General features: G+C 39.3%; 1 protein-coding gene across 8 annotated transcripts in view; it reads right to left on the bottom strand.

The window, feature by feature from the left end:
- Window positions 1–18,719, bottom strand: part of FYB1 (FYN binding protein 1) — a 48,552-nt gene that overhangs the window by 29,212 nt on the left and 621 nt on the right. For 4 of the 8 annotated variants that reach the window (XM_027709160.1, XM_027709165.1, XM_027709163.1 and 1 more), the window contains exons 1-2: window positions 12,330–14,773; window positions 5,475–6,606 (exon numbers count right to left, since the gene is read on the bottom strand). In XM_027709160.1, the coding sequence (XP_027564961.1) occupies window positions 5,475–6,579 (1,105 nt within the window). In that variant the 5' untranslated portion in view covers window positions 6,580–6,606; window positions 12,330–14,773. Of the gene's footprint in view, window positions 1–5,474; window positions 6,607–11,138; window positions 12,307–12,329; window positions 14,774–17,663; window positions 17,773–18,719 lie in introns of those variants that run through there. The other 4 variants (XM_027709166.1, XM_027709167.1, XM_027709162.1 and 1 more) reach the window with 4 other exon arrangements.

The raw sequence follows: 18,719 nt of genomic DNA, 5'->3' as shown, positions 1-18,719 counted from the left end.
AACTGACCTTATGCCAATGTCATGGTATAAGGTCACTCCTTTGGAGTGGGACCCACACAGGTGATGTCATTGCACTTGTACTAAACCATGTACATTGTGTGGGATTTCATATGCTGCAGTCTGATTTTCACGATAAATGCATAACTTCGACTATATTCCAGTTGAGCATCATTCATCAGTTCTAGGAACTTCAAAGATTGACTCTTGCTATTTCTCAGAGGTGTACTGTTTCTCAGCATAATGCTGCTGAAACAGGAATGGCTTGGGTTCTCTCAGAGAAGGAGAAAAAGGAATGTCCTTAGAGGAATGCTGAATAGCTAAAAACTATATACAAATGCTTGTCCAGATTTTGTAGTTGTTTTCAAGCAGACCCAGGAAAGTCAAGTTCTTGGCAGATCTATATGATCATCACTTCTATAGTTTTCAGTTAAATGTATGGGGGACCAATAAAAGTAGATATCAGCATCATGAAATGTAATAATACAATAGATCTTGCAGATCTTCAAATTCTCACAAATAGTCTAACCCCAGTACATTTTTGATATTGCTTAAAATTCAACATTTTATCTAAGAAATTCCAGACACATAATTATCATGCTATTCTGATTATCATTTTGACACTTTCTTGAGCCGTACAGGGTTTTGTGGCATGTTGCAGTTCATCTGTGCAATCACGGGCATCACATCACTACACACAGTGACTGCCACCCCACCCTGCACAGTGTCATCAGATATCATCAACTATTTTTAGTTTCATCTATCTTAGAAGCAGAGGGTTTTCTCGAGTTACAATTCTTTTTTATCCCTTTGCACCTTAATACTGAGCTGTTGCATAACTTTATTCAGTGTGGCACTGAGGTATGAAAAGAAAAATCTTCTAAGATTTAAATCCAAATTCTGCAGTAAACAGCCATGACACCATGTTATTAAAAAAATAAAAATCCTCAGTTATTTATAACTTTGGAAGCTGCTGTATCATCTTGCCATCAAGTAAGAACAGCAACAGACTTGTTCTAAGCAGCTTTGGAAAGACAGTTAAGACATTTACTGTCCTTGGGAGTGGGGCTTTATTGTTAATTCATTTGCCAAAACAGTGTTGTAATAACTTTGACAATGCACCTCAAATTCCTCCTTTCTCTCTGATTGTCTTACCCAACTGAAAGAGTCATGTCACTCTGTGGGTACACAATCCATCACAGAACAGAACCTCAACAAGCACTGCGCATACATAACCCAAAATATAAATAGTGAGAATTTTCTTACATATCTCTTTTTTTTCCTCCTAAATTCTGTACAGAACATCCTTTCATTGGTCACCATACAGCTCAAAATATTCTCGCTAGCTGAAGCCCCAGTGTTGATAGTTGACCAGTTGTTCAGGGATGTGTGGAGCACAAGGGGTTCTCAGCCCCCAACTGACTTCACCTGTTACATGTATGATACCACTGAGGTCAGCCCAGGTGGGGTTCTCCTCTGGAAACAACAGTATGGTTTTGACCTCACATAGAAAGCTGTCAGCAAAATGACTTTACTTCCCTTCTTTTTCCTAAGATCTCAAGTGTTTACTATAAAAGAGTACAGTTGGTATTATCTTCTGAACTAGAGAGCACATGTGTGGTTCAGAATTATTGATTCTTAGCTGACTTAAATATGATCTCCTCTCAGGGAAAATTGCTGTACTGGGACATAACAGAGGAATTTACCAGTCTGTCATGCATTCACAGGCCCAGCCAGAAATTTCTTAAAGACTGACTTGACTGAAAAATGGTAACACACCAATAGTCAAACTTTCCTCAACAAGACATTTGTTATCTACAGAAGTTTTATTCAGGACTAGGTGAAAATTTCTAATCCACAACAATGCCAACACCAAACTAGCATCCCTGAGTTTTCAAGCAGACATGGTGGATGGTTTAAATTTTTCTCCCACGTGTGACTAAGACTGCTGTGTCAAAAGTATGTCCTTCAGCATCTAACATTTAATGTTACTTCATGCCCTGTGAATACTTATGTACAAAACCCATTAAAACAGCTTTCATGGGAAAGGAGAACAAACAAAGAAAAAGGGGTGAACGGATACTTCTGAGAAAGCAGAATTCAAACTACTATTTTAAATCAGGCAGTACAAGGTTTTCTTCATTGCAGGCACATACCCCTAACACAAATGTAACAACCACCACGTGCAAAGGTTTTCTCTTCTCAAACGACAACACAAAGCCTAACCTTTGCCCTAATACAGACCAAAAGCTCTGAAGATTAGATCTCAGAAAGCTTTGTTCCATGGGAAAACTATTTCCATTTGCTTATTCTTCTTTTATTCGGCACCTGAATCAAGGTGGCAAATTAAGCAACTATGGCAAGCTGCTGTTTATCAGGACACAGTAATGAGCGGGAAGAATTTGTGCTGTGGGGGCGGTGTCTTCCTGACATTACTTTGATTCTTGAAATGACAGTTAAAAAGAAAAAAAAGAATACATTTCAGTTTAACTGCCCTTGCAAAGCAGGTAGATTTTGTTATTTATGTTCTAAGAAATACAGCAACAATGAATAACTGTTGATCTGAAAAGGAATTTGTTCAGGATTCACTCTAGGTCCCCTGTGCTGTCCACCAGAACTGTTCTATGTAGACTTCTGGCCACAAAGAAATGAGCTGCATTAATTAAAGATAATTAAAGAACATCAGGGTCTTCATGCCAGCTCTGTGGGGGAAGGCTGAAGTTCAGGGTCTCTATGAACAGCTTCTCACTAATGTGGCTTCTAAATCTTTCAGTCTTGTCCTGAGCCTATGACTGTGAGATAAAGACCATGTCTGATTCTTCTGTTCTACTTAGTTGGGTGTGCATTTTGCAATGTTTGGAAAACAATCTATGCCACCATGCTGGGCAGCTCCATCCTTAGTTCCCAGTGTGACTCATCCAATCTAGTGGCTGCACTAACTCTTGGTTAGTGAGAACTGGAGACCCTACTTCTAGGAGAAGTTCTGGTATTATTCTTACAGCTCTGCTCACAGTGTTAATTTAAAATGCACAGGATAAATATTTCTAACCCTCAGTTTTAAAAAGAGGTTGAAAAAAATGCTTTGTGTCTATAACTGAATGGAAATCAGGAAAAAAATTGAATAAACAGCAAACAGGCAAACAAATAAAATAATCCCTCCATTAATTACTTAAACCATAAAATGTATTTTTTAAAATAGAAACTGTCATTTTTTGTTTCCAGGCTTTGTCAGGGCTTCTTAAAATTTTAGCTAGCAAAGCTCTTTTTGTTTTTATTTAATCAGAATATTTGCTGGTGTAATTGGCTGAAAATGCTGCCTTTCTATATTGACATTGTATATTGGCACATTTCTTTTAAAGAGATACACAAATTTGCACCATTTGAGGATCTTGGCCTGATCTTGGATCTGTGAGAACATTTCCTTAACTGTAGGCTAATAGGTGAAAAACAGAATATGGCAGCTGACAAGAAAGTACATTTTTTTGCTACTGATATGTTCCTAATTTCTGAGTGGAATTAATGGTAACACAATATATAGTTGCATGCAGATTGTGTTTTTAGGGAGGCTTTTTGTCTTTAGAGAAAGTCAACTCTGAGCTTTTTCATATCTTCTGTCTCAGGAAAACCAGCCTTATATGTATTCAGAACTGCTGAAGCACAAGCCACACTGTGTTCCAGACACAGAAAGTACAAGGGCAAACTATGTACATGAATGTACCTGATGTACTGCACATGCACAGCATGGAGTTACTCAGAGCATCCACTGTCAGCTACTTTAGAGCTCTAAATCACACCATCGGGCATGTCCCTTTCCCACTAACTACAACAAAAATTTAAGAATCAAAGTTTGATCTGCTGAATTAAATGCAAGAGAAATGGTTAAGGCAAACTAACAGAGGTGAAATGTGTATAACCGCACACAATACAGGATACAACAGGCTAAAATTATGTGACCTAAAAAATATATATATAGGGATAGAATATATTCTTTGCTTCCTGTGCTCAACACAGACAGCAGTGCTTTAAGGGGGAAAAAAAAAAAAACAAAAGAAAAAAAGCAAAAGAAAAAAAAAGAAAATCCCATAAAAATGTAACACAGTAATAATTTTTTATTTCAGTCCTTATTTCTCTCATACACTGAGAGGGACATTCCCTGTCCACCATATAATTTAAAACTTTGATTTTAAAATGCAATCAGTATTTCTTACACATTCATAGTTCTGAGCACCTGTTGCTAGAAGAGAAGAACAGAGAGCCTCCTTCAGCTACTATAAAACTTAGAAATTTGTCAGTTGGCATTGTCAAAGAGTGACTGAAATCTGTTGAGGAAAAACCCTAACCCAAAAGTTTGAAATACAGGTGATCTAGGGGAGAATCAAAGACATTTGGGATCTCTGCAAATAGGTCTTTCCTTCAAGGAGGTCACAGTGGATATGTGGGTCAGAAATCTACATTTTTATGTGCGCTTTTCAAAGGCATATTTTGAGTGCCTCAGAAACAGCTTCTACTGTTGTTGAGCTTCTCTTATGCAGCGAAAGGAATTTGTTGAAGCAGTACTCTTGGCGGAAATGGAGTCACAGCAATTTCTTTTTTTTTTCAGAGGGATTTGTGTCCTGTTAGATATTTCAAATATATTTACAGACATTCTTGTCAGATGCAAGACCATCTCAAATGTTACAGAAAGCTAGTGACAAGCCTTAATATTATGGCCATCATACAGTTCAGAGACTTGGTTCTTCAAAAAAATAATGAGACAGAGCCTCAGGTACTACTAGCTGCCACACTACTGAAGTCATCCAAACCTAACAGAAAACACTAAGTCTGGGAGATGCTTTTGGAGTTCAAATTCAGATCTGGGTAATCATTGCAGCTCCATGTAAGAACATTTAATTCTGTCATTTTGCATAGTGTTCAATTTTATAAACAAACTTCAAAATGCATCAAATTCCAGGGTCACAAACTTTAAAATACATCAAATTCTAGACTCCTGCTGTGATTAGTCATTGTAAAAGGTAAAAAGGGAAAAAATAGTGAGGTTACTATAGCTTATGATTTAATATATATAATATTATATATATAATATTTTGGTGGCCATCAAGCTGTGGCTATGAAGTTACTGTCAAGAACAGGACATCAACATCTCTTTTATAGGAAATCAGGACTTAAATGTCTGTTGAGAAAATATTCCCTGACACAAGTTAAAGCTGTATCTAAGTAGTTTTGAAAAACAAATAAACCCAATATGGAAAGCATTCATCCTGCTCTTTATCGCTGGAGAATAGAGAATATAATTTTAATTTCTGTCCTGTACGGAAACATAAATTGTACACAAGCATAAGTTAAAGTTTTAAGGGGTTGTCTGATGCAGAAGTGCCATGTTATTTCTGAACAGAAGAGAGGATTCCATCTGAAGTTAACCTGGTACTAAATGCTTCAAAAAGCCAACACTCAAGAAAGAAAGAACAGAGTGGACTTACTCTTTTTTGAGGAACTCTTCTGGTATCCTCGCAGTTCCACTTGTGGGGGTCTGTTGGGCTTTGGTGGGATCGGGGCCATCTTGACCGCTGGGCCCCAAACTCTCTGCCTGGGGCATCTTGAACTCCTGTCCCCATCCTCTTTCTCTCGTGATTCATCTGATGACCTTTCTGCACCAAGTGCTGTATTGATCTTACGAAACTTAGGAGGAGAATCTGATCCTTCCTGGATGACTTTCTTGGCAATGGTGGTCTTGGTAACACTCATTCCCTTTTCTTCAGTCTCTTCCTCCACGTTTTTGGCGGTGTCTTGAAGTAAGCTCTGCGAGTGGCCAGCAGGCTTCAGAGATATTTTAGGAAGATCACTGCCTGCAGCTTCTGCAGCTGAGTTATTTTCACCCATTTCCTTTACTTTCTTAAGTGAGTGTGTATTTGTTCTAGGGCCTGACAGACTACTTTGAAGAGAACCACATTTATTAGAAGTGTCTTTACTGTTAGAGACCTCAATGTTAAAAGAAGGTTTTTTAAAGAGAGAAGGCTTGGGTGCATTTTCCTGTGCTGAAGACATTAACTTTTCCTTAATTCCAGCTACTTTTGGAAATGCTGGTTTTGCCTCACTCTTCTGTGATGCCAAATCTGAATTTGGTTTTGCTCTCAGAGTATTTTCTTCTTTATCAGAAGGAGCAGAGCTGGGGAACTTGTTCTGTGCAGGTTTTGGACATAGAGGCTTTGGGTCTCCTTTTGCTAGGTCACAGGTTTTGATGGGGAATTTAGTGGATTCAGTTTTTCCATAATTTCCTCTGTTAGTTGGCTGAAGATGAACGCCAAACATTTGTGTCACTGGGTTCAAATGTGATGGCTTTGGATCACGCTTTGTCTTGTCATCAGTTGAAGGCTTGACTGCCAGAGGAGGCTTAGGATGAACAGTTTTATGAGAGGTACTGGGTCCTGGAGTACACATTTCATTTCCTTGACTTGCTAGTTTCTCAAATGCTGCTTTCCTTTCCTGTTGTAATCCTTCAGGAATTTCTCCTCTCGGGATTTTGGAGGGTTGACTTTGAGCAGGATCATCCTCTCTGTCACTGCTACCCACCTCAAATTTTTCCATGAGTAACCTGAAACGTGCCTTCCTACTCTACAAGCAAAAAGAAGAGAAAAACAAAGAGAGCAATGAGAAAGTCCTGTTACAATGTTCACACATACTGTACTTTAAAGAATTTCCTGGTCTGAGGCTTGTGGTACTGCTGATTGGCTGGCACATCTTCCTGTAGGGTTAAGAGAAGCTGAGCATTTTGTTATATCCTTGCCGTGATGATACAATCTTTTAAAATTTTCATTCAGGTACTGCCTTTAGAGAGTGCCCACGTACCTCCTTTTGGGCTTATTATAATTTCTGTTTATATCCGGAATTGGGAACTGAACATATAATAAATGTAAAAAAATACTACTTTAAAATTAATACATACCTAAAAATTTGAGTGTCTGTGGTGAGAAGTACAGATTGTACTAGGACCTGGGTAATGTACCAGATTAGGGTTATTCCTGCCAAGTCTTTGGAGAACTGCAAGTTCCTTTGTGAAAACAAAAATTTTTCTGATTTGAGGGGTGTGTGTGAGTTTTTCTTTCCCTTCTCAGTAGTGTTCTTCCCTGCTGCTCCCCCCACCCTCTCTTTGTCCCTCTTTCTCTTCTCCATTTTGTATCTGAAAAACATGGTGCATGTGTGGATGGAAAATGGAAATATGTGAAGCAAAACTGGAAGAAATGACAAACAATGCACCCAGATACTTTCAAAGATACTGAACTTTTTTTGGGAAAAAAAAAGTTAAACAATTCCAAGTGGATAAAATGCAGCTTCATTCAGAAATAAATATTTGCATTGATCAGCCCTATTCAATAACTGTCTGGACCAGTCTTTAATATGAACTGAAAACAAAAGCTCAATACATTTGAATTCAGTGCAAGTAAAACTCAACATGGTGAAGGATGGGAGCAAGGGGATTGAGCTGGTCCCATTGTGCTGGGCTGGGGCTACCTTTGGGCTCCAGGGGCCCCCTGAAAGAGGGAGTCCTTTCCCAGCTGACAGTGGCAGCAGGTGTGTAGCTACAGCAAATACACTGACATATCCAACTCATGACTTGTTTGAGTAGGATCTGGATTTTGTGTGTGAGTTAAAATGTAAAACTAATAGCATAAAGCAGGAATGTTATTAATAGGGAGGGTTCTGAATAATTTGTTTGTAAAAAAGGAAGTATCACTACAAAGCATAATAAACAGGTGTTTGAAAAAAATTTAAACGTTGAGGAACTGTGTCTTCAGTCAGTACAGTTCAGCGTGTGTTCAGTGATTTTTAAAATTTCATTAACAAGAGCTTTTCAATTGGGCTTTTGCTCCTTTTGCCTTCCATTTGATTGTATCACATTAAATAAATGGCCTGTCATGTTGTACCTCTGACTTCTGGAACCTAAAGTTAACTTTCCCAGTCTTTCAACATAGCCAAGAAATTCAGTCTTTCCAAACTGCTTGTGTTGTACAAATTACTCACATTAAATGCAGCCAAAACAAGACAGACATAATAAAACTTATACCCAGAGCACCACATTGTTGTTTCTTTTGAACATATAGAGAAGGGAGGAAGTGCACATTTACTATGGAAATTATCAGGTTCAAGCCATCTACTGCTGTTTGATGCATATGCACTCACACACACACACACACACACACACACAATTCCACTGCAGACATACATATATGTATCACTAATCATTTAAGATTTCTCCCAAAATACCTTGCAAAACACTGATTTTACCCACTTAAACAGAAAGTTAAGCCAATTGAAAGGCCAGAGAGAATAATAAAGCCTTTTGTCTTTGATCTCATTTGACTTTGTACTAATGCATGTTTTGAGTTTTTTTAAGTTCTGTAACAAAACTAAACCAGTAGAGATGCTGTAATTTTACTTCATATCTGAAGTCTTCAGAGCTTCTAAGTTGATCAGCTGCTTGGCCAACTCAACAGGTTATTTATTTTAAAAGTTATAGCAATAAATTGATTATTTTGCTACTTCTTCTATTTGAAATTTAAGAAAATGTACTGTGCAAATGACAACACTTGTTATGGACAAGAGACATTCAGTCCGAACACCTGTTTGGTCTCCCACAATGTTCAGCATGTAAAACTTTGAAAGCTGGGAATGTGGCCTTGAAGAAGTTTATTATTACATATATGGTTTCTGAGAAGTTTTCTACATCTTTGTAATAACAAAATTACATGAATTACATTCATACATGCTTTAAAATGCACTGAAACATTCACTACTGCCATGTTAGGATTGCCAATGGATTTTTTTAAACAAATTTTTCCCCAACACTGTGAACAAACCTTGTCCTTGTCATGCATATTTACAAGCTCTTCAAGACTAGAAAGCTGCTGGACATGTGGAAGGGCTTACAATCAGCAATAGACCCTCTTTCGTTTAGTTAAAATGAGTAGTAAATGGTAAAGGGAACACTAGGAGTCAGAAGAGAGTAAGAAACTTGGTGAAATCTTTCTGCTTCTCTTTAATGTACCTCACCGGTTTCTGACTTCATAAGCTACATTATATTAGAGGCCATGTTGTGGATTCTAATGAACAACCTGACATGCTAGATAGACAGATTGGGAACTGGGAAAAAGAGAAAATCTTTTTTTTGTGGCCCTGCTCATAGAACAATCCCCGCAGTTCCCGTGTTTCCCTTCTCAGAAGTGACAGCAGTTACCTATTTCGTTATCACATACAGCAGGTTGTAAATCAAGAAATGGGAACTTGAACAGATTCTGAAGTGAGATTAAGTTCCCGCTACCCTTCCCCTCTAAAGTGCAAACTGCCTGTGCAGCAGAGGAGTCTCATGCAAGAAATATTTGGATTATTTTCTAACCTCCCTCTTTGTTCTCTACTGGGAAACTCAGTGCAAAATATTTTTGCCTTTTCAGCTTCTGATATGAACTGGAAGCAGCATGTAAGGAGCACAGTAAGATTTGCTTTGATACAAGATGTTTGCATTATTCAAATGTGTTTGTTCAAATCTAGAGCAATCCCCAGGTTTTAGTTCCCATGCCACACATTCCTTTGTATACACAATGCTTTTCCAGCCTCCCACTGCCTTCAGTAGAGACTCGCACAGGTACCGAAATACACTTGTACAGAATTCTTTCACAACGAGATCTTAATTACATCTTAGTGCTAACAAGTGTAATTCTCCATAATTTACAAAATAACTGCTCATTTCTGTACAGAAGTGCAGCGTAGCGAGAACACAGAAAGCACGAAGGTTCCAACTACATTATTCTTGAGTTTACTATAAATATTTCAGTCTCAATGAGAAGCTTGATTGAAAAATATTTGTTTTGCCTGGGCATACATATACTGTCATTATTTACTTTTTTGTCTTGGTGAAAGCAAAAGATCATTTCACTTCAACTTCCCCTTTCTTCAAACAGCAACACTGGATCAGTGAACGGAATAGCAGATGTGTGTGCGTAGGATTATTAATCAGGCAAATGAAATATATGTAACAGTTGACTGTACAAGGAATTGTGCAATTCTTCAAAATGCATGCAGATCTGATTTATAAAGGAAAAAAAACCCCAATCTGTTCGCTTCTCAACTGTAACTTTTTCCATTCTATTCCCCAATGATAAGGTCTAAACAGGCCTTTAAAAACCCATAGTCTTTCAGTAGAAGTAGACCTTGATGAGTTTGCTAGAGAGTAATGAAATAAAGATTATAAACCTATCCCTTTAAGAAGAAAAGTGTTTGTCCTCATGAATTTTGTGACAGTGAAATAACCAGAGAAACTCTTAACCAGTAAGGGAATCTAATCCACAGACAGGATATATGGAATAAGGAACTGGACAGAAAAGACAAGGAAAATTACGTATGAAAGTTATAGAAAAATATACATCTGAAAATTATTTTGCAACCTTGCGAAGGCCTGATATAAATTCTACTGAACTTAGTGGATTTGAGGCAATGTAGCTGCTTGTTTAGATGTTAGTGCTATTCTGAATTAGTGATAAATTATTGCTTGACTATTTCCTTTTCCAGACAGAGAGGCTTCAGAATTACCATTATGCAACTTTGTTGTTTCCAGAAGAGGTAAATAATTTCTAAACTGCTTTTCTTCCTCTTGAGTCTAGCTGTAATTTCTAATTAAAGAAGACTCACTCTAAGAGTAAGCGCAGCATTTGGAAAGTGGAGCTGAGGTTTTGCAATGCTCTGTACCTATGAATGTAGGTAGCAAAAATATGAAAAGAAGGCAGAAAAACAGAGTTTGTCCAAGCAAGAAGACCTTCTCATACAATGGTCGGTATAAAGAGAAACGAGTCCTCATCTGACAGAGTCAGGCTATTCTGCTGCCTGGGGTTTTTATGAAAGGCAGATCGCTAGGATGGAAAGGATAGACAGAAATCGAACAGATTCTCCATTGACAGGTTTACAGCCTCTATGTTACTCTGAAAGTATTTCAAACATCCCTGTAGCACCAACAAGACAAAACCAGCACATATGTGAGAATGTGCAGTTGTCAAAATTACACAAGACAGTGTTCCAGCCTGATCACAGTCTATTCTATCTTTTCCATTGTGCATTGCTCTGCACCTTGGTACCTCTCTCTTGTCACTTTTACTCACCTTCTATCTAATCATGAGACCAACTACTAATATTGCAGGAACATAAAAGGACAGCTCCAGATGAGTTTGAGACCAGGACTAGTGAGGGCACAGGGCCGGATCAGAACAGCCAGATGACATCCCAGCTTAGTCCCAAACTACTGCTGTCACAGGCTGTGCATGAGGTCTAAGCATCAATCTATGCATGATCATCTCTTCATCCTATGTCCTGATAAGCTCACCACAAAGTTTCTCTCTTATTGACTCTTTTTGGTACCTCTCTAAGTCAAACTCAGAAAAACTATCAACCATTGGCAACTCAGTCTTCAACAACAGAAGCCTGGTGTTTTTAATTTTCCATAAAGAGCTTCCATCCAATAAAACCAGACTGTTTAATACCCCTTCTGAAAAACAATTACATTTCTGTAACATAGCTTTGTATAAACACAGAACTACATTAAACTTAATAATTTTCTTTTTTTAAAAAATAATTTTTCTCATATGGTTTCTTTATAAATTATTTATTTCAGAATAATTCAACTCTCTAGTGATCTGCCCAGAAATGTAACAAACAGATCTCTCTTCACTCAGAACCCTATTCACATACAGTGCATACAGTGACTTATGAATGTCTTATTTGACTGATTATCCCACTAAGGGATAACCAGCTCTAAGTTTCAAGGAAGAAAAACTCAAGTTCCTGTCACTGCAAAGTTCCTACCCTTATTTCTAGAATTTCAGAATCCCAGATGATTTTAAAGGAAATTTCGTGCAGTTTTAAGGCATTGAGTATCATAGCTGGAAACAAAAATATTTTCCATGACCAACTACTAACAAAGTACACACACTGATATCTCAATCCAGCATATGGTATATTACAAAAATACCCCACCCACAAAGCAACAAAGCATAAATAATGCAAAAGGAATTACAAGAAAATAACTGCCTTTTGAGTGATACTACTTATGCTATTATTCAAAATGAAAAGTTGACTTAAATTAGGACCACTCAGTAAAATTTCAGTGAACAAAACTTTGAGAGACAAAAGTATGTTTTGTCAGCTTAGCATCTTTTCAGCTCCTAAATGAATTCCAAGTAGAATCTACAAATAAATTTCCAGTTAATTAAATTATATGTCACATCTTGTACTGATTCTATTTCTTCTGGAACTTTGCACATTTATTTCGAAGACAAACATATACAACAGTTTACCTGGATATCCCAAAGCTCTCCAGTGTTTTGATACAGCCAGAAAAACTGGCTCCCTAAATGCAACAATCCACGGGTGTTTCACCTTAACAGCCTCCTCTGTTCACTGAGAGGAGTTCTGCTTCTCTCAGAGGGTTTGCATAAGAATGTCGCTCGTGGTTTTCATTATCATGAACAGTAGAGAGAACTGCTCTCTTCAGGATATTAGGCAAGAAGTGGTGTAGGAAAAGGGAACTAAAGTGTGTTCAGACTAGTTGGCTGCTGCCATCAGCAGTATGTACCATGTGATATTCAAAAGTATTGCATTTTCCCCGTATTGTGTAGTCCTGTGAAGCTCTGTTGGTGCACACAAGCTTGAGTCTTTACAGAATAGCAGCTAAGGAAATGTGTGTGGCAATTACAGGCATAAAGATTGGGCTGACCTCAAGTCTGGTGCCCTGCTACCACTGAGAATCCTGCATATATTCCCACTCATCAGGTGTCGGCTGATGTGTTTATTTGCTATGACCTATGCCAGTAGGATCTCGAGAGATTCTGCTTGCCAGTTTTTTAAAACTTCTGCAATGTGGAGATACATCTTTTTTAAAACTATGATCATACATTTCTTCTGTCCTTCTTCAGAAGGGTGCTTGTTACACAAGTCAAAGAGTTGGAAGGATGATATAGAATAGGAAAGCCGACATTGAGAAAATAAGCTTCACAAGAAATTCTAAACTCATGTTTGTGCTGAAGGTAAACCCAAACCACAAAGGCGGAACCCTCTACAAAATACAGCTCAGTGAAGTTGCTGGAGCTCTGCATGGGGATGAGATTGCAGAAGAAAAGCTGTGAGTCTTTGAATTAATTAAAGGCTGTTCTGCACAACCCTCTTAGTATTTTTGAAAGGATTTGGGTTGTCAAAGTAAAACATTGGAAGTGCATTATGTTTCCAGCTTTATTTTACTAAAACTTCTATCTTAGTATGTTCAGAAGTTTATTAGAGTGCTGGATGGTACTTATTTGAGTTAAAGACACTGCTATGTGCCAAAGATAACTGATTTTTTTTTGTTACATAACATAATTTTTTTTTTTATAGTGGGAGAAATGCAGTTCTTTATGCTATTCATTCTGCTAAACATATTTTATTTATAAAATAATATTTTTTTGGTGAAAATAAACAATCATCACAGATGATAAAGCATTTATTATTAATACTAGGGCAGATTAGACTTTGTGACTTGCTATTCTGTCTGGCAGTCTTAAAACAGTTTGACTGTTTTAAGATGCTAACTGTAGCAATACAGTCATTTTGCATGGGTAAAAAACACTGCAAGTGTTTGCTCACAATACCAGCTCTAGACAAATCATGCAATGATCAAAGAACTAGCTCATCTCTGCAGCTCTGAATGCTAGACAGTTCCTGCTGTCTTCTCTTTTATCCAGTACACACAAATAAGTATAACCCTGACTGACAGAATGCTGCTGAGAATAAAAATTGCAAAAACCACAATGAAAATAACAGTTTATGCTGTGAAATTGCTGTGAAAGTTGGCCATCTGCAATGTCCATATGCTTCATTTTACACTTGCAGGTGCAGCAGCTTCCTGAAACTTCTCTGTTTTTTTTCCACATATTTCTTTGAAGGATGTTTGTGAGTGATATAGAGAAATTAGCTATTTTTAGGTGAAGAAAGAATATGAAGGAATTAATACTTTCAGGAACAGGACCCTCAAGCCTGAAAGCAATGTGAAATTATCTTGCCTTTTTTATTTTTCACAAAAACAACAGCAGCAGCAACAAAATCACAAGATAATGTTCAAGCAAGAACAGAATATCAATAATGATAATGCTTTCTTATCTATAAACATGCCATCTATAAACATGCCATACACTCTCTGTGTAGAACAAAGCCAGCATCTAAATCCCAGCACAGCAATGGTGTGTTATTGTTACAAGGTGCAAATTTTACGACTGCAACTTTAAATACATTTTTTTATCAGACCATTTATTCAACTGTTTCCATGTACCTTTGGGAAAAGTGCCTGCTTTGGAATTAAATTTATCAAAATCCAAAGAAAGAAAAAAGGGAAGAAAAAAGAGTCAGAACACTGGCCACTAGGGAAGAGTGTGGCCAGCAGGTTGAGGAAGGTGATCTTCCCCTTCTTCTCAGCCTTAGTGAGGCCACATCTAGATTACTGTGTTTAGTTCTGGTCTCCACAGTTCAAGAAAGACAAGGAGGTACTGGAGTGGGTCCTGTGGAGGCCATAAAGATGATGAGCGGTCTGGAACATCTCTCTAAGGGGAGAGATTGTGGGAGCTGGGCCTGTTTAGCCAGGACAAGACTGAGAGGGTATCTCATTAATATGTTTATCTCAAAGGCAGGTGCCAAGAGGATGGTGACAGACTCTTTTCAGTGGTGCCCAGCAATGGGACAAGGAGCAGTGGCCATAAACTAAAACACAAGAAGTTCCACCTTAACACGGGGAGGAACGTAGCATTGAGCAGAGCACTGGAACAGCTGCCCAGGGAGGTTGTGGAGTCTCCCTCCCTGGACACATTCAAAATGCACCTGGAGGAGTTCCTGTGTCATCTGTTCTAAGTGACACTGCCCTGGCAGGGGGCTCAGACTAGATGATTTCCACAGGTTCCTTCCAACCCTAACGATTCTGTGACTCTGTGATTCTGTGAGTATCACTGAGTTTCTCTGCTATAAGTGCTAGTCCACCTTTTTGAGGTGCCTTGTTTTCATCTACTGATGTTGTCCCATGCTCTGAAAGGGTTTGAAAAGTCAAGCACTTCCATCTGAACACCTCTGGCTTTCCAATTCAGTGGTCACAAAGACTATCATAGTTGGAATCTTGTTACCTCCACAGCTGTGTCAATACTGCTGCTGGAGTTGGCGTAAACTGAAGTGACATGATACACACACACACAAAATCTTTTTATTTTCATATTGTTTTTAACCTACTTCATTTCACTGACCTTAAGTATATTACATGATCCTAGATCAGGTGAGACGGCATAACAGAATTAGTGGTGAGTGAGCATGGGAGAAGAAAAAGGCAGAAATGTTTGGCTGGAGCAGATAATCTTTAAACCAGGTATATATGAGGGAAGTATGTGGGAGACCACCTTTAGACAGCTACATTAATATCAGTAAAGCAAATTTGAAAATCTTCTTGGTAAAGTGGAATAATGTTGTTCTATAACAACACATGCAAACACTTGGAATATTGATAAGAGAAAGTCAATGCTAGGAACGTTTTTCAGTGTAATTTTGCTTCCTGCCTCCTCCTCCTCTCTCTCACGAGGCTTTTGCCTCCTGGTGAAAGACTGGACACAACAGCAAAAATGACATATTTCTCCATTGATAATCTCTATACATACTTGTACTGAAAAAGCTACAGACTACCTGCTTTCATGCTGCTGCTGGGAGTAATATTTTGAGTATATAAACCTCATCAGAAGGCAAGTCAAAGAGTCCAAAGTCCTGCCTTACAATGCTGTGCCACTCCCCAGGGTCTGGAATTCTGGGGAGAAGTACCTCCTCACCATGGCAGTGATCCTTTTACAGCATCACTTTGAAAAGTAACTGATTTTCAGTAAAAACTTGATGTTCCTGAACGCTGTCAGGATCTTCTGCCTGCAATTGCTACAGCAGACGATGCGAACCAAAGTTTCTGGCAGTGTCAGGCTGCATTATCTTTGTGTCTGCAGGCAGGCCTAGGTTTCCTGAAAAATGTGCTGCAGCATTTCCATTGTATTGTAAAAAAATTGAAGGTAGTTTTAGCACTTCTGACTGAAATTTGATGTGGTCATGTGTGAATTAACTGCATTCCCTTGTGTCTGTCATGCTTATGGGAACAACCGGCCTTTCCAGACGCTGTTTGAGGATAATTGACATGCAGGATTCCCTGGCTCCTCAAGTTAATGCTATGGCTCTGTCAAATAGTTGTTATTCAATCTCTATGATCTTATAACCATTGCCTATTATTATTATATTTATATTTGCCTGAACAAGAGTGAAGAAATCTGTTTCCAGTATTTCTATTTTTCTATGTGATAGAAAGTTAGAATTGACAAATTCAAGAAAGAAGTCAAAGGATGCTGGCATCCTCCTTGCTCTGGCTATGCTTTGTGAGGAACATATGCCTCCCATGAAGTGTACTCCAGAGCATCACAGTCAGGTGTGTGTTAAGCTCCTGGTTTTCTGCTGGGGTGTACACACTGTATTAACTCACAGTCCTTCCCAGGGACAGCTAAAGCGGATGCAAAGCATCTGCTGTACAGAACAGTCTTTCACACAAAGAGCCAAAAGTCTGTCTTTTTTTGTGACTCGACCTCAGGAGTGCTCAAATCTCAAGCAATTTCTCTTTTAATACAAAGCTCTTATTCAGGTATTCACTGTCATGTTCTCCCAGGTGACTCACCTGCACTGCGCTGCTCCCCACCTCGGTGCCTGCCCCTGCACTGCCCCTCAGTGCCCTCTGCCATGTCACAGGCCCCTTTTGCTGCCGAGCTCACCCACGCAGGGGGCTCAAATTAGGCAGCTTTTGAATGAGGCTTTTTGCCCTGCAAGCTGAGTGGTTTTTGCTCATGTCAGCACTTCGGTGTTCTGCCTGCCTGGGTTCAGCAGCAGCAGTTCGGGGGAACTGAATGCTGTGCAGCAGCAGAAAACGCTCCAGACAGAATAAAGGAACACTGAGCTTTCACTAAATCCTCCACAGGCACCAGGGTAGACTCTGGAAGGCATAGCATTCACCATGGTGGTGAAGAGTCCTGATGCAGACAGACACAGCCCCATGAAGCAGGGGCTGAGAGGGCTCACAGAGCAGGCCACAGCACCACTGCTTCTCATATCCCACAGCTTTGCCTCACTGAGGGCCACAACTGATCACCACGGGTGGCTTGGTGAGACAATTTAATGAGCTAAATTGTAGGTGATGTGCATGTAGCTGTGATGGCTGAGTTTACAGCAACCAACTTCTGGTCTGAGGCAAGGGGGGCATGGAGAGGACCTGGTGGCCATCTGGATAAGGCAAGCCATCCAGTCGGGAGGCTGGCAAACAAGCAGGGAAGTTTCTGGCTGGGAAGTTGCTAGAACCTGTGTGTGAGAGGAAATCAGTAGAGACTGGGGTAGAGAGGGAGGATGGAGGAGCAGGGCAGGGCTACTGGGAGCTCAGCACCAGCAGTTTGTGTGGGGAAAGGATCTGTGGCAGCTGGGGACAGTCTGCCCTGGTGAGGTTGTGGTCCCTCAGCCCCTCTCCTCTGTGCCCCTGAGAAATGGCCATGCCTGTGCCCTGTCTTCCCCCACCATCGGCTCACTGGGCCCTGACTGTGCCCCTCACTGAGACTCACCCTGTCGTGGAGGGACCCAGGGCTGGCTGGAGCCAGCACAAGCCTGAGAGCATGGGGGTGGCTCAGCAGCGCCCTGGCACCAGGGAGAGGAGAAGAGAGGGAGTCTAAACTGGGGGAAGGGGATATTAGGCAGTAAGAGTGGAAGGAAACTTTCTCAAGGAAGTTGCTTCGGTTTCCTCCCCATATACCCTCATGTAAATGGTTGGGCAGGGGATTATCTGCTGGTTCCCTCTCAGCATCCCCCCCAGCTGCTGATACCAGGAGGAAGAGGAAGTGCAAAAGCAAGAAGAACAGAGAAATTTAGAGTATTGGACGTTTTGACCAGTCACAGAACTGGCCAAACCTCAGAATTTCTCTCACGTAGACAATCTCACATTCTCTATTGTGGATTTTCTTGTACGAGCAATACATTTTCAAGGATTGTCAGACGCAGAGTTAGGTATCTAGAAAAACATTCAATCTAGAATGTTAAAGTTTAATTAAAAATAAATGCAGCCCTTTATAAGATTTCTTAGTTTTGTATAATAAAGACAGTGATGTGGCCTAAATAACAACAACAAAGAGGATGCTCCCCCAGCATAAACATTTCAAAACACAAAGTAACTTCAGAAGCAGTTTTAATCAAAGACAATAAAGTTTAAAAATGAAAACACAGTTTAATCCAAACAGCTTTAAGAATTACAGTTAAAAAAAAATTTCCTAAGGCTTTCTACCTGGTATTTGCATAATGCCTGACATCCTTTTCTATATCCCTACCCTTTAGCCTTTTAAAAAACTTTATTTTGACTATCAGTGAATTCTGATCCCTGATTCTTAGCAGGTGGTAGCAAGTTGGTAATAAAAACCTTCTTTAAAGTGACTGATTAGCCTGTGATATAAACCCATAAACAAAAGAAAGTGCAAGTCAGGTTAAATAAGTATGCATTCATCTGTGCCTCTGTCAATCACAGCAGAGACCCATGATCAGTTTTCCATCTGCTGGAAGTCCTTTTGGTAAAGCCAGCTTAGGCAGAGAGCGTACACAAAGTCTTACTAGTATAGAGAGTTTCTTTCAAA

This window comes from Neopelma chrysocephalum, unplaced genomic scaffold (genome assembly GCF_003984885.1).
Source record: "Neopelma chrysocephalum unplaced genomic scaffold, ASM398488v2 Primary Assembly neopelma1_96688, whole genome shotgun sequence".
NCBI lineage: Eukaryota > Metazoa > Chordata > Aves > Passeriformes > Pipridae > Neopelma > Neopelma chrysocephalum.
Note: the sequence above shows the minus strand (reverse complement) of the source record. Positions and strands in the feature narration are given on the sequence as shown.